This window comes from Oncorhynchus nerka, linkage group LG13 (genome assembly GCF_034236695.1).
Source record: "Oncorhynchus nerka isolate Pitt River linkage group LG13, Oner_Uvic_2.0, whole genome shotgun sequence".
Classification (NCBI taxonomy): Eukaryota; Metazoa; Chordata; class Actinopteri; order Salmoniformes; family Salmonidae; genus Oncorhynchus; species Oncorhynchus nerka.
The window spans coordinates 88,625,937-88,641,012 of NC_088408.1; the positions used below are offsets into that span (position 1 = coordinate 88,625,937).

The 15,076-nt window shown below is 43.2% G+C and overlaps 1 protein-coding gene across 1 annotated transcript in view; it reads right to left on the reverse strand.

The window, feature by feature from the left end:
• LOC115140707 (potassium channel subfamily T member 1-like) overlaps positions 1 to 15,076 on the reverse strand; it is a 110,828-nt gene that overhangs the window by 67,036 nt on the left and 28,716 nt on the right. The window contains exons 4-17 of the mRNA XM_065027009.1: positions 14,120 to 14,238; positions 13,918 to 13,974; positions 13,694 to 13,806; positions 13,546 to 13,600; positions 13,050 to 13,200; positions 12,802 to 12,890; positions 12,538 to 12,594; positions 9,203 to 9,222; positions 8,887 to 8,966; positions 6,077 to 6,179; positions 4,735 to 4,797; positions 4,529 to 4,577; positions 4,184 to 4,243; positions 3,064 to 3,138 (exon numbers count right to left, since the gene is read on the reverse strand). Coding sequence (XP_064883081.1) covers positions 3,064 to 3,138; positions 4,184 to 4,243; positions 4,529 to 4,577; positions 4,735 to 4,797; positions 6,077 to 6,179; positions 8,887 to 8,966; positions 9,203 to 9,222; positions 12,538 to 12,594; positions 12,802 to 12,890; positions 13,050 to 13,200; positions 13,546 to 13,600; positions 13,694 to 13,806; positions 13,918 to 13,974; positions 14,120 to 14,238 — 1,091 coding nt within the window. The remainder of the gene's footprint in view (positions 1 to 3,063; positions 3,139 to 4,183; positions 4,244 to 4,528; positions 4,578 to 4,734; positions 4,798 to 6,076; positions 6,180 to 8,886; positions 8,967 to 9,202; positions 9,223 to 12,537; positions 12,595 to 12,801; positions 12,891 to 13,049; positions 13,201 to 13,545; positions 13,601 to 13,693; positions 13,807 to 13,917; positions 13,975 to 14,119; positions 14,239 to 15,076) is intronic.

Genomic DNA, 15,076 nt, shown 5'->3' on the forward strand with positions numbered 1-15,076 from the left:
GTCACATTCCTCATGGTGTATCCTGTCACATTCCTCACGGTGTATCCTGTCACATTCCTCACGGTGTATCCTGTCACATTCCTCACATTCCTCATGGTGTATCATGTCACATTCCTCATGGTGTATCCTGTCACATTCCTTATGGTGTATCCTGTCACATTCATCACATTCCTCATGGTGTATCCTGTCACATTCCTCATGGTGTATCCTGTCACATTCCTCATGGTGTATCCTGTCACATTCCTCATGGTGTATCCTGTCACATTCCTCACATTCCTCATGGTGTATCAAGTCACATTCCTCATGGTGTATCCTGTCACATTCCTCATGGTGTATCCTGTCACATTCCTCATGGTGTATCCTGTCACATTCCTCATGGTGTATCCTGTCACATTCCTCATGGTGTATCCTGTCACATTCCTCACATTCCTCATGGTGTATCCTGTCACATTCCTCATGGTGTATCCTGTCACATTCCTCACGGTGTATCCTGTCACATTCCTCACGGTGTATCCTGTCACATTCCTCACGGTGTATCCTGTCACATTCCTCATGGTGTATCCTGTCACATTCCTCACATTCCTCATGGTGTATCCTGTCACATTCCTCATGGTGTATCCTGTCACATTCCTCATGGTGTATCCTTTCACATTCCTCATGGTGTATCCTATCACATTCCTCATGGTGTATCCTGTCACATTCCTCACATTCCTCATGGTGTATCCTGTCACATTCCTCATGGTGTATCCTTTCACATTCCTCATGGTGTATCCTGTCATATTCCTCATGGTGTATCCTGTCACATTCATCACAGTGTATCCTGTCACATTCCTCACATTCCTCACGGTGTATCCTGTCACATTCCTCATGGTGTATCCTGTCACATTCCTCATAGTGTATCCTATCACATTCCTCATGGTGTATCCTGTCACATTCCTCACATTCCTCATGGTGTATCCTGTCACATTCCTCATGGTGTATCCTGTCACATTCCTCATGGTGTATCCTGTCACATTCCTCATGGTGTATCCTGTCACATTCCTCATGGTGTATCCTGTCACATTCCTCATGGTGTATCCTGTCACATTCCTCACATTCCTCATGGTGTATCCTGTCACATTCCTCATGGTGTATCCTGTCACATTCCTCATGGTGTATCCTGTCACATTCCTCACGGTGTATCCTGTCACATTCCTCACGGTGTATCCTGTCACATTCCTCACGGTGTATCCTGTCACATTCCTCACGGTGTATCCTGTCACATTCCTCATGGTGTATCCTGTCACATTCCTCACATTCCTCATGGTGTATCCTGTCACATTCCTCATGGTGTATCCTGTCACATTCCTCATGGTGTATCCTTTCACATTCCTCATGGTGTATCCTGTCACATTCCTCACATTCCTCATGGTGTATCCTGTCACATTCCTCATGGTGTATCCTGTCACATTCCTCATGGTGTATCCTTTCACATTCCTCATGGTGTATCCTGTCATATTCCTCATGGTGTATCCTGTCACATTCCTCACGGTGTATCCTGTCACATTCCTCACATTCCTCACGGTGTATCCTGTCACATTCCTCATGGTGTATCCTGTCACATTCCTCATAGTGTATCCTATCACATTCCTCATGGTGTATCCTGTCACATTCCTCACGGTGTATCCTGTCACATTCCTCACATTCCTCACGGTGTATCCTGTCACATTCCTCATGGTGTATCCTGTCACATTCCTCATAGTGTATCCTATCACATTCCTCATGGTGTATCCTGTCACATTCCTCATGGTGTATCCTGTCACATGTCTCATGGTATATCCTGTCACATTCCTCATGGTGTATCCTGTCACATTCCTCATGGTGTATCGTGTCACATTCCTCACGGTGTATCCTGTCACATTCCTCACATTCCTCATGGTGTATCCTGTCACATTCCTCATGGTGTATCCTGTCACATTCCTCACATTCCTCATGGTGTATCCTGTCACATTCCTCACATTCCTCATAGTGTTTCCTGTCACATTCCTCATGGTGTATCCTGTCACATTCCTCACGGTGTATCCTGTCACATTCCTCACATTCCTCATGGTGTATCCTGTCACATTCCTCATGGTGTATCCTGTCACATTCCTCATGGTGTATCCTGTCACATTCCTCATGGTGTATCCTGTCACATTCCTCACATTCCTCATGGTGTATCCTGTCACATGTCTCATGGTGTATCCTGTCACATTCCTCATGGTGTATCCTGTCACATTCCTCATGGTGTATCCTGTCACATTCCTCACGGTGTATCCTGTCACATTCCTCACATTCCTCATGGTGTATCCTGTCACATTCCTCATGGTGTATCCTGTCACATTCCTCACATTCCTCATGGTGTATCCTGTCACATTCCTCATGGTGTATCCTGTCACATTCCTCATGGTGTATCCTGTCACATTCCTCATGGTGTATCCTGTCACATTCCTCATGGTGTATCCTGTCACATGTCTCATGGTGTATCCTGTCAAATTCCTCATGGTGTATCCTATCACATTCCTCATGGTGTATCCTGTCACATTCCTCATGGTGTATCCTGTCACATTCCTCATGGTGTATCCTATCACATTCCTCATGGTGTATCCTGTCACATTCCTCATGGTGTATCCTGTCACATTCCTCATGGTGTATCCTGTCACATTCCTCATGGTGTATCCTGTCACATTCCTCATGGTGTATCCTGTCACATTCCTCACGGTGTATCCTGTCACATTCCTCATGGTGTATCCTGTCACATTCCTCATGGTGTATCCTGTCACATGTCTCATGGTATATCCTGTCACATTCCTCATGGTGTATCCTGTCACATTCCTCATGTACATGTATTATCAGCATGCCTGAAGCCCATTCATTTAAGAAGGTATATAGACTATTTGAAATAATAATAATTGAATATGGCACAGATGGAAAACAAGGTGTGTGTGTGTGTGTGTGTGTGTGTGTGTGTGTGTGTGTGTGTGTGTGTGTGTGTGTGTGTGTGTGTGTGTGTGTGTGTGTGAGATCAGGTGGAAGAAGACTCACAGTGATTATAAACGGCACGGTATTGATCATCTCCAGGATGAAGGAGATCTGGAACATCTGCTCCCAGATGTTTCCCTGAAAGAGAGAAACACAATCAACGTGTGAGTCAAGGCAATAAGCTACTGGCTCTGTCTGTGGACTAATTACAATGATAGTGATATGAAACGAATTCCCCAAAAACGAGGTCAATATTGTTGGAATAATCAGACCTCGGTTCTAAGTGTGCCTGGCACAATGGAACTAATTCTGCTAATCCCGCCCATCTGGCGCTCCAGACAGGCGAGAACACAATGACAGGATTCGTTAAAACAATTAGGAATTGAAGCCATCTGCCAAAACGAAGCAAAACAAAAAACAGACTGTTATTTGTCTTCCTAAAGTAAAAGTAAAACAGGCTAATTGATCAAAGAAAAGAAGGGAAGTAGCACTGCAGCACTAATGAGTTATTTAAGGAAAGAGCCCAATTTAAAGAAAAGAAGGGAAGTAGCACTGCAGCACTAATGAGTTATTTAAGGAAAGAGCCCAATTTAAAGAAAAGAAGGGAAGTAGCACTGCAGCACTAATGAGTTATTTAAGGAAAGAGCCCAATTTAAAGAAAAGAAGGGAAGTAGCACTGCAGCACTAATGAGTTATTTAAGGAAAGAGCCCAATTTAAAGAAAAGAAGGAAGTAGCACTGCAGCACTAATGAGTTATTTAAGGAAAGAGCCCAATTTAAAGAAAAGAAGGGAAGTAGCACTGCAGCACTAATGAGTTATTTAAGGAAAGAGCCCAATTTAAAGAAAAGAAGGGAAGTAAGCACTGCAGCACTAATGAGTTATTTAAGGAAAGAGCCCAATTTAAAGAAAAGAAGGGAAGTAGCACTGCAGCACTAATGAGTTATTTAAGGAAAGAAAGTAGGACGGACACCTCATTTTTGATTCATTTGTAAAGTGTATTAATGACCTGTTCTTCTGGCTCAGGCTAGAGCGGAGGCTCGCGGTTAAAACACATGCCAGAAAATTTGCCAATTAATTGCAATCTCACACAGACACGCCACACGACTCTGCCTGATAGAATGAATGAAATGACTTCCTTTGTGGCGGTGATCAGTGTGAAAGGAGTAGAGCTGAGGTGTCTTACTTTGTAGCTGAGATATGTAAGGAGCATGGCTTCCAGGAAACTGATTAAGGCCACGATCACCTGGAGCAGAGCAGAGTGGAGGCACACACATTACCAGGGCTGCAATCTGGCCACATAACCTCTCAGGCAATCTACATATCACTGGGGAAAAGATGTGCTGTAAAGTGTTTTCTGTTGTCAAATATTTCTTGTTTTTCTAATGTATTGGCCACAGGGGAAGGGGGAGATTGTCAATGAAATGTTCACTTGTGAGTTTGTCCCATAGTGGCTACTGTTGAATGGAAGACTTGAGAATCCAGTACTGTATTACCAAAGCAGTGTTAGTGAATGTCAGTATTCCTTTACCTGTATCGCCCATACAGGAACCCTTCTGTTCACCCAGAAAATCAGATCCCTTTCATAAGACAAAACAGTGTTATTGATGATGAATTACACTGTATGGGTTAGACAAGACTCATTTCAAACACCACCTGATAGCTATGAGATGACCACAATCAGAAACACACTCGAAGCCCGGGACAGCACGTCAATGTTAGACCCTCACAACTCACCAGTTGATTTCGGTGCTTTCTGTAGATTCTGCTGTGGTGCTTGTTCGGTTCTGACAGTTCACACTGCAGAGGAAATCCATAGCAAAGGGAAGTCGTTCAGACAGAATGTGTGGTGAAATATTTATCCTCCACTCTGCATGTTGCCATGGTGACGGACGGGAGGCAGAGGGACAGTTTCTTTAAGAGCTGCCGGCAGCAGTGTATACAATAAAGACCATATGCTGCTTCCATATCACTACACTGAGAGAGACCATCGCTGCTGCTATTTAAAGCCCTTTGTGTCTCAGACAGATACTAAATGAATTCCAAACTCTGGATCTATCTTATCATGGCCAAATACAATTTTATTTTCAACTTTGGGTAAAAGTCAGAGGTAGATTCTCTGAATCATACAATACCTGAATAGATACCATCTTTTTTAGAATTGATCTGACTACTGAACAAAAATATGAACGCAACATGTAAAGTGTTGGTCCCATGTTTCATGAGCTAAAATAAAATAACCCAGAAATATTCCATACGCACAAAAAGCATATTTCTCTAAAATGTTGTGCACACATTTGTTTATATTCCTGTTAGTGAGCATTTTTCCTTTGTTAAGGTAATCATTACACAGGTGCACCTTGTGAACTGGGGACATTAAAATGTGCAGTTTTGTCATACAACACAATGGCACAGATGTCTCAAGTTTTGAGGGAGCGTGTAATTGGAATGCTGACTGCATGACTGTCTAACAGAGTTGTTGCCAGAGAATTTGCCAGAGAATGATAATTGCTCTACAATAAGCCACCTCTAACATCGTTTAGAGAATTTGGCAGTACATCCGACTGGTCTCACAACCACAGACCACATGTAACCATGCCAGCCTAGGACCTCCACATCTGGCTTCTTTACCTGTGGGATCGTCTGAGGAGGGGGATGGTGGGTGCTGAGGAGTATTTCTGTCTGTAATAAAGCCCGCAAAACTCATTCTGATTGGCTGGATTTGGCTCTTCAGTGGGAAGGCCTGTGCCCCTGCCCAGTCATGTGAAATCCATAGATAAGGGCCTCATTTATTTATTTCAGTTGACCAAGTTCCATTATATGAATTGTAACTCAGTAAAATCATTGAAATTGTTTCATATTGCATTTATATTTTTGTTCAGTATATATCAATATATCAGAGGAGAATTTGGTCATTTCCATATTATTGTCCATATTATAATACGAGATGCTGATGCACTTATTCTGCCCTCAATCTCAAACACCCAAATTAGAAATCACAGTTTAAGAAATGCTACGGTCACTAGTAATAAATTAAATAACAGGACTTTATCAGGAGGTTAAATTAGCAGTTACTCACCATACACCAGTGACCTGTTCGGGATCGTCCAGAGACACTCTGAGGACGTATAGGGCACACGTCAACAGCTTCAAGGAGAAGTTAAACAGACGGATCCTCAGGCCTACATGGAAACAAACGCAATAGAGAACACTAAAGGCCAGATTTACTAAGTAATTGCATTGGGAGTAAATCGTAGAGGGGGGATTTGAAGAGGGATTTGAACAATTATAGTTGACAAAGGTCAAATAAAGCTTATGGGAAGGAATAACATACCATGGAAAAGAAAAGTGTAACTGAATTTGTGCTGATTTATATTGAAAAACGAATCTGTTTAATCAGGCTCATATGAGTAAATCTGGCTAATGTTTACAGTCATGTTTTTGTAATGCAAGACACATTGGTATGGGAATGTCTAGAAAGTTTGTTTTTAACTGCCCAGAAACTGAACTTATCACAGACCAATGAAATGAGCTGGCTAGTGAGTCCGACAGGTAAAGCATCTCTCCTCAGAACTGGTGTCTATACCCTACTGGACATCTCTCCTCAGAACTGGTGTCTTTACCCTACTGGACATCTCTCCTCAGAACTGGTGTCTCTACCCTACTGGACATCTCTCCTCAGAACTGGTGTCTTTACCCTACTGGACATCTCTCTTCAGAACTGATGTCTCTACCCTACTGGACATCTCTCCTCAGAACTGGTGTCTCTACCCTACTGGACATCTCTCCTCAGAACTGGTGTCTCTACCCTACTGGACATCTCTCCTCAGAACTGGTGTCTCTACCCTACTGGACATCTCTCCTCAGAACTGGTGTCTCTACCCTACTGGACATCTCTCCTCAGAACTGGTGTCTCTACCCTACTGGACATCTCTCCTCAGAACTGGTGTCTCTACCCTACTGGACATCTCTCCTCAGAACTGGTGTCTCTACCCTACTGGACATCTCTCCTCAGAACTGGTGTCTCTACCCTACTGGACATCTCTCCTCAGAACTGGTGTCTTTACCCTACTGGACATCTCTCCTCAGAACTGGTGTCTCTACCCTACTGGACATCTCTCCTCAGAACTGGTGTATCTACCCTACTGGACATCTCTCCTCAGAACTGGTGTCTCTACCCTACTGGACATCTCTCCTCAGAACTGGTGTCTTTACCCTACTGGACATCTCTCCTCAGAACTGGTGTCTCTACCCTACTGGACATCTCTCCTCAGAACTGGTGTCTCTACCCTACTGGACATCTCTCCTCAGAACTGATGTCTCTACCCTACACCAGGACATATCTCCTCAGAACTGGTGTCTCTACCCTAGTGGACATCTCTCCTCAGAACTGGTCTCTCTACCCTACTGGACATCTCTCCTCAGAACTGGTGTCTCTACCCTACTGGACATCTCTCCTCAGAACTGGTGTCTCTACCCTACTGTACATCTCTCCTCAGAACTGGTGTCTCTACCCTACTGGACATCTCTATATACCACAACCCTACCTGTTTAAGTGTCATGGTGTTGTCCAGGCTGTGTTGCTGTCAGGTCTAAAGTGACTATATCTGGCTATGCACAGAGCCGTGACTATCAGGCTTCATGCTGGTCTGGCAGACCATCACAACTGATGTCTCTGATACAGAGGGGCTGGGTTAAATACGGAAGACCTATTTTGGTTGAATGCATTCAGTTGTGCAGTGAACAGCTATGTGTCAGATCCACAACGATATGACACCCTGTGGGGGGAGATGCTGGATGTTGTGGCAGGTATATAAAGCAGTGGAATAGAGGACGGCTTATTGTGATATATAAGGATTAAGACCCAATAACACGACATGCTGTCAGTAAAGCCATTACAACAACACAGCCTACACACACACACACACACACACACACACACACACACACACACACACACACACACACACACACACACACACACACACACACACAAATCATCACCCACACAATTTACCTGACTGCAGATACACATGTCAGTCAGAGGGTGGCGCCAGCTGCCTTAAACATTGTTCACATTTCAATCAACCAAGCCTCCCATTTCATCTCTTTGCAGTATTAACACAGCAGTGACACAGTTGCAAGAAAAACACCCACATCAAATGCTTCACAATGAGTTTGTATTGTACAGGGGCCAAAACAATCTGACTCAGCAGGAAGCTCTATAGAGTTGGGTTGGCCTTTCTTATTTGGCCCTAATGTTTTCTCTGTAACTGATGGGAAGTTGTTCAGAGATATTGACAAGCACATAGGAAGCACTAACAACATACTGCAGCCATTACACATGCACGCACGCACACACACACACATGTAAAAACACAAAAACACGCACACACACACACACACACATGTAAAAACACAAAAACACCCACGCACACACACATGCATGTAAAAACACAAAAACACGCACGCACACACACAAATACACACATGTAAAAACACACACAGCACACGAAAACACACACAGGCACACACGCGTATTTACAAACACACACAGTTCCAATGTCTTTTTCAGAATGCAGGAGAAATCCCACGCTGGCTGTATCCATGCCTTAAGTCCTAATAAGAAATGATAATACCCTATCAGTTAACAAAATACCTAAAGCATTGTCCTCTTCACAGCAACATGGTGTGCAGACCTGAGACACAGCACCATGCGTCAAGACAACTAATTAAAGACCCAGACTGGAGCTGAAATTGGATCTGCAATAGACCTTAATGACTTACGTTACAGTATTACCCTGCATTAGGAGGACCTTTATGACTTCCTAGGTCTGTTGTGTTACATGAGACAGTAATAAAGTCCAAACTTCTCTGTGCTCTACTTACTTGACCTTTGGTTTTTGATGAAGAACAGCTTGAGCCTCTCCTTGAAGGTGTTTTCATTCACATAGAACTCCACCTGAACCCTGGAGAGAGAGACAGTCAGTACATCAACCATAGAACCCATGAACCCTGGAGAGAGACAGAGACAGTCAGTACATCTACCATAGAACACATGAACCCTGGAGAGAGAAACAGACAGTCAGTTCATCTACCATAGAACTCCACCTGAACCCTGGAGAGAGAAACAGAGACAGTCAGTTCATCTACCATAGAACTCATGAACCCTGGAGAGAGAGAGAGAGACAGTCAGTACATTTACCGTAGAACTCCACCTGAACCCTGGAGAGAGAAACAGAGACAGTCAGTACATCTACCATAGAACTCCACCTGAACCCGGGAGAGAGAAACAGAGACAGTCAGTACATCTACCATAGAACTCATGAACCCTTGAGAGAGAAACTGAGACAGTCAGAACATCTACCATAGAATTCCACCTGAACCCTGGAGAGAGAGACAGAGACAGAGACAATCAGCCCATCTACCATAGAAGTACTCATGCATCCATATATAAGGACCATGGTTATTTGATTGAACTGTTTTGAGATATCAGTAAGTAGACAAGCTTAACCATGATGCATTGTGTTGTTGAATGCTGGAAGGCTCGGGTCTCTTTGTTTATCTGTTACCTCGAAGGCCTTCAGCAGTGTGAGACACTGAACACAGTGCTCCAACAGCCAAAATGAAGAACAGCAGCAGAGGTACAGGTAAAACAGGATACTTCATCACATGTAACATGAAAAAATGGGTTTAGTGTAAAATGGGTTTAGTGTAAAAAAAACAAAAAACAATCGTAATGACCCCTTTCCTGGAATGGGTTTAGTGTAAAAACCAAAAAACAATCGTAATGACCCCTTTCCTGGAATGGGTTTAGTGTAAAAACCAAAAAACAATCGTAATGACCCCTTTCCTGGAATGGGTTTAGTGTAAAAACCAAAAAACAATCGTAATGACCCCTTTCCTGGAATGGGTTTAGTGTAAAAACCAAAAAACAATCGTAATGACCCCTTTCCTGGAATGGGTTTAGTGTAAAAACCAAAAAACAATCGTAATGACCCCTTTCCTGGAATGGGTTTAGTGTAAAAACCAAAAAACAATCGTAATGACCCCTTTCCTGGATTGGGTTTAGTGTAAAAAACGTCAATCATAAATTACCCCTTTATAGTCTCCTATATTACCCACAGTGGCCAATTACTGATTACCAATTACTCATGACAACAAGGAGATGTAGAGTAACCATAGTAATTTGGAACTATCTATTAGAGAGTGAATATTGTGTTGATATGACTCTGAAGATAACCAAGCAGAAATTCTGATGTGACACGAGGCACGCAATCTGTTTCAACACCACTGTCTGTCTGGTTGGAGAAGACTGCTGCCTGACTGTTGAAATGTGTGATGTGCAGCTGAGGTTAAAGCCACACCAACTTCCATTTGAAGCTCTGATAGCTACGTAGCTATGGTGATATCATTATCATGGAGGATTTTAAAAGAGCCTTAAATTATGTATGCCTCTAAACTGCGAAGGCTCCTCCAACCAAATGAGTTATTTTACATTGCTGCTTCGAGCATAATTATAGTTGACTTCTTCTCCCATGATGCAATTCACTAAGCACCCATCCAACCCCTTAGTAGGCCTACAGTACAATATCCCCCAGCAACTTAGATACTGTACATAGCAGTGTAGCTTTAATCATGTAGGAAGTAGGAATGCTCATTAATCATTTGAGTCAACATTAGATCATATTCTCCTCATAATGCTATTTATAAACACATCACATAGACTGTAGATTCTAGCTGTAGAAAGCCCCTCCCTACCTACCCACCACTTCCTGTGTGTGACATCACCACAGACCAGAGGTTCTAAATATTTATATCCTGCACTCTCATTGGTCCCTCAGCTATTCCATATATTCCTGATTGGACTATCCTATTCAATCATTTCATGAATAAGTCAAAAGGAACAGTGTAGTGACTGTGACTTATGGATCACCTCTGTGGTGCAATTAATTCATTCTTGACAAGCTTGTCACTTTAAAATATATATTTCATTTTATACGGTCCTCCTGTACCCCCAACATTACATATTTTTGTTGTGGCCCCTGACAAGCACACCTGATTCTACTTGTCTACTAATTATCAAGCCCTTGACAGGTTGAATCAAGTTTTTTTGTCCGGGCTACAACAAAAATGTGTTCTGTTGGGGGTAGACAAGGGCTGGGGTTGGGAAACACTGGTCTACGCAATCTAATGAAACACTTTGATGTTAAAGCAAGTACATTAATAAAGGCCCATAAACTGAATATTGGGGTGTGTCTGGGTGGTTATAAATGAAGGGAGAGCTAACTTTGACTTCTCTATCACGAATAGAGTGAGGGTGAAAGTGATCTATTTGATGTGTGGTTGCCTCCCCTAATGACAGCGATAAAGGGCTGTAAAACTCCTGCAGGGCCCTTGGAGCCTTCTGACAAGATTAATAGGGAGGAGAGGAAGGTATGAAGAGGAGAGAAAAGGAGGAGAGCAATTACTGGAGCCTTATCCTGAGGGAAGCAGAGAGAGAGAGAGAGGGAGGGTCTGCATACTAAGAAATGTGTAGCTTAACCTGCTGTCCAATCCTCCTCTCCTTTTGGCCTTCCTCTCTCTCTCTCTCTCCCTCCCTCCCTCCATCCCTCTATTTCTTTACCACATGGAGACTGCCTCCAGGCAGGAAACGTACACTCCACTCTCATGTGGTAAACCAATAACTGTATAGGTGCTGTAAAGGCCAGGAACCACTCGTACACATTACACACACATGCTCACAATAGAAACACCCAGCAAAGAAAGAGGGACCGGGGCCAAGCTTCCTGCTATCCAGGACCTCTATGCCAGGCGGTGTCAGAGGAAGGCCCTAAAAATGGTCAAAGACTCCAGCCACCCTAGTCATAGACTGCTTCCTCTGGTGCCGGAGCGCCAAGTCTAGGTCCAAGAGGCTTCTAAACAGATTCTAATCAATAAGATTCCTAAACACCTAAACAAATGGCTGGTAGCTGGGGTGGCAGGTAGCCTAGTGGTTAGAGAGTTGGGCCAGTAACCGAAAGGTTGCTGGATCAAATCCCTGAGCTGACAAGCTATGAATCTATCTATCGTTCAGTTAACCCACTGTCCCCGGTAGGCCGTCATTGTAAATAAGAATGAGTTCTTAACTAACTTGCCTAGTTAAATAAAGGTTACACATGACTACCCAGACTATTTGTATTGCCCCCTTCCCCTCTTTTACACCGCTGCCGTTATCATCTATGCATATTCACTTTAATAACTCTACCTACATGTACATATTACCTCAACTAACCGGTGCCCCCGCACATTGACTCTGTACTGGTACCCCCCTGTATATAGTCTCACTACTAGCAGTTATTTTACTGCTGCTCTTTAATTACTTGTTACTTTTATTTCTTATTGTTATCTGTATTTTTTAAAACTGCATTGTTGTTTAGGGGCTCGTAAGTAAGCATTTCACTGTAAGGTCTACACCTGTTGTATTCAGCGCAAGTGACTAATACAATTTGATTTGACTTGATATGCATGTTGACATAATCAATATCACAGCATGGATACACATGTACATAGAGACACAGAGGCACTAAGACACAGGTACATAGAGACACAGAGACACTAAGACACAGGTACATAGAGACACAGAGACACTAAGACACAGGTACATAGAGACACAGAGACACTAAGACACAGGTACATAGAGACACAGAGACACTAAGACACAGGTACATAGAGACACAGAGACACTAAGACACAGGTACATAGAGACACAGAGACACAAAGACACAGGTACATAGAGACACAGAGACACTAAGACACAGGTACATAGAGACACAGAGACACTAAGACACAGGTACATAGAGACACAGAGACACAGGTACAAAGAGACACAGGTACATAGAGACACAGAGACACTAAGACACAGGTACATAGAGACACAGAGACACAGGTACATAGAGACACAGGTACATAGAGACATAGAGACACTAAGACACAGGTACATAGAGACACAGATACATAGAGACACAGGTACATAGAGACACAGAGGCACAGGTACATAGAGACACAGGTACATAGAGACATAGAGACACAGAGGCACAGGTACATATAGACACAGAGGCACAGGTACATAGAGACACAGAGGCACAGGTACATAGAGATACAGAGGCACAGGTACATAGAGACAGAGACACTAAGACACACGTACATAGAGACATAGAGACACTAAGACACGGGTACATAGAGACACAGAGACACAGGTACATAGAGACACAGGTACATAGAGACACAGAGGCACAGGTACATAGAGACACAGAGGCACAGGTACATAGAGACAGAGACACTAAGACACAGGTACATAGAGACACAGATGCACAGGTACATAGAGACACAGAGGCACAGGTACATAGAGACAGAGACAATAAGACACAGGTACATAGAGACACAGAGACACAGGTACATAGAGACACAGAGGCACAGGTACATAGAGACACAGAGGCACAGGTACATAGAGACACAGAGGCACAGGTACATAGAGACAGAGACACTAAGACACAGGTACATAGATACACAGAGGCACAGGTACATAGAGACACAGAGGCACAGGTACATAGAGACAGAGACACTAAGACACAGGTACATAGAGACACAGAGACACAGGTACATAGAGACACAGAGGCACAGGTACATAGAGACAGAGACACTAATACACAGGTACACAGAGACACAGAGACACAGGTACATAGAGACACAAAGGCACTGAGACACAGGTACATAGAGATACAGAGACACAGGTACATAGAGACACAGGTACATAGAGATACAGAGACACTGAGACACAGGTACATAGAGACACAGAGACACAGGTGCATAGAGACGCAGGTACATAGAGACACAGGTACATAGAGATACAGAGACACAGGTACATAGAGACACATATACACTGATACACAGGTACATAGAGACACAGAGACACAGGTACATAGAGGCACAGATACACTAAGACACAGGTACATAGATACACAGACACAGGTACATAGAGACACAGACACAGGTACATAGAGACACAGATACACTGATACACAGGTACATAGAGACACAGAGACACTAAGGTACAGGTACATAGAGACACAGACACAGGTACATAGAGACACAGAGGCACAGGTACATAGAGACACAGAGACACTAAGACACAGGTACATAGAGACACAGACACCGGTACATAGAGACACAGAGACACTAAGACACAGGTACACAGAGACACTAAGACACAGGTACATAGAGACACAGACACAGGTACATAGGGACACAGACAGAAGTACATAGAGACACAGACACAGGTACATAGAGACACAGAGACACAGGTACATAGAGACACAGACACAGGTACATAGAGACACAGACACGGGTACATAGAGACACAGAGACAGGTACATAGAGACATAGACACAGGTACATAGAGACACAGGTACATAGAGACACAAGTAAATAGAGAAACAGAACACAATTACACAGATACACAGGTACATAGAGACACAGACACAGGTACATAGAGACACAGGTACATAGAGACACATAGACACAGGTACATAGAGACACAGGTACATAGAGACACAAGTAAATAGAGAAACAGAAACACAATTACACAGATACACAGGTACATAGAGACACAGACACAGGTACATAGAGACACAGGTACATAGAGACACATAGACACAGGTACATAGAGACACAGGTACATAGAGACACAAGTAAATAGAGAAACAGAAACACAATTACACAGATACACAGGTAAATAGAGACACAGACACAGGTACATAGAGACACAGGTACATAGAGACACATAGACACAGGTACATAGAGACACAAGTAAATAGAGAAACAGAAACACAATTACACAGATACACAGGTACATAGAGACACAGACACAGGTACATAGAGACACGGGTACATAGAGACACATAGACACAGGTACATAGAGACACAGGTACATAGAGACACAAGTAAATAGAGAAACAGAAACACAATTACACAGATACACAGGTACATAGAGACACTGAGACACAGGTACATAGAGACACAGGTACATAGAGACACATAG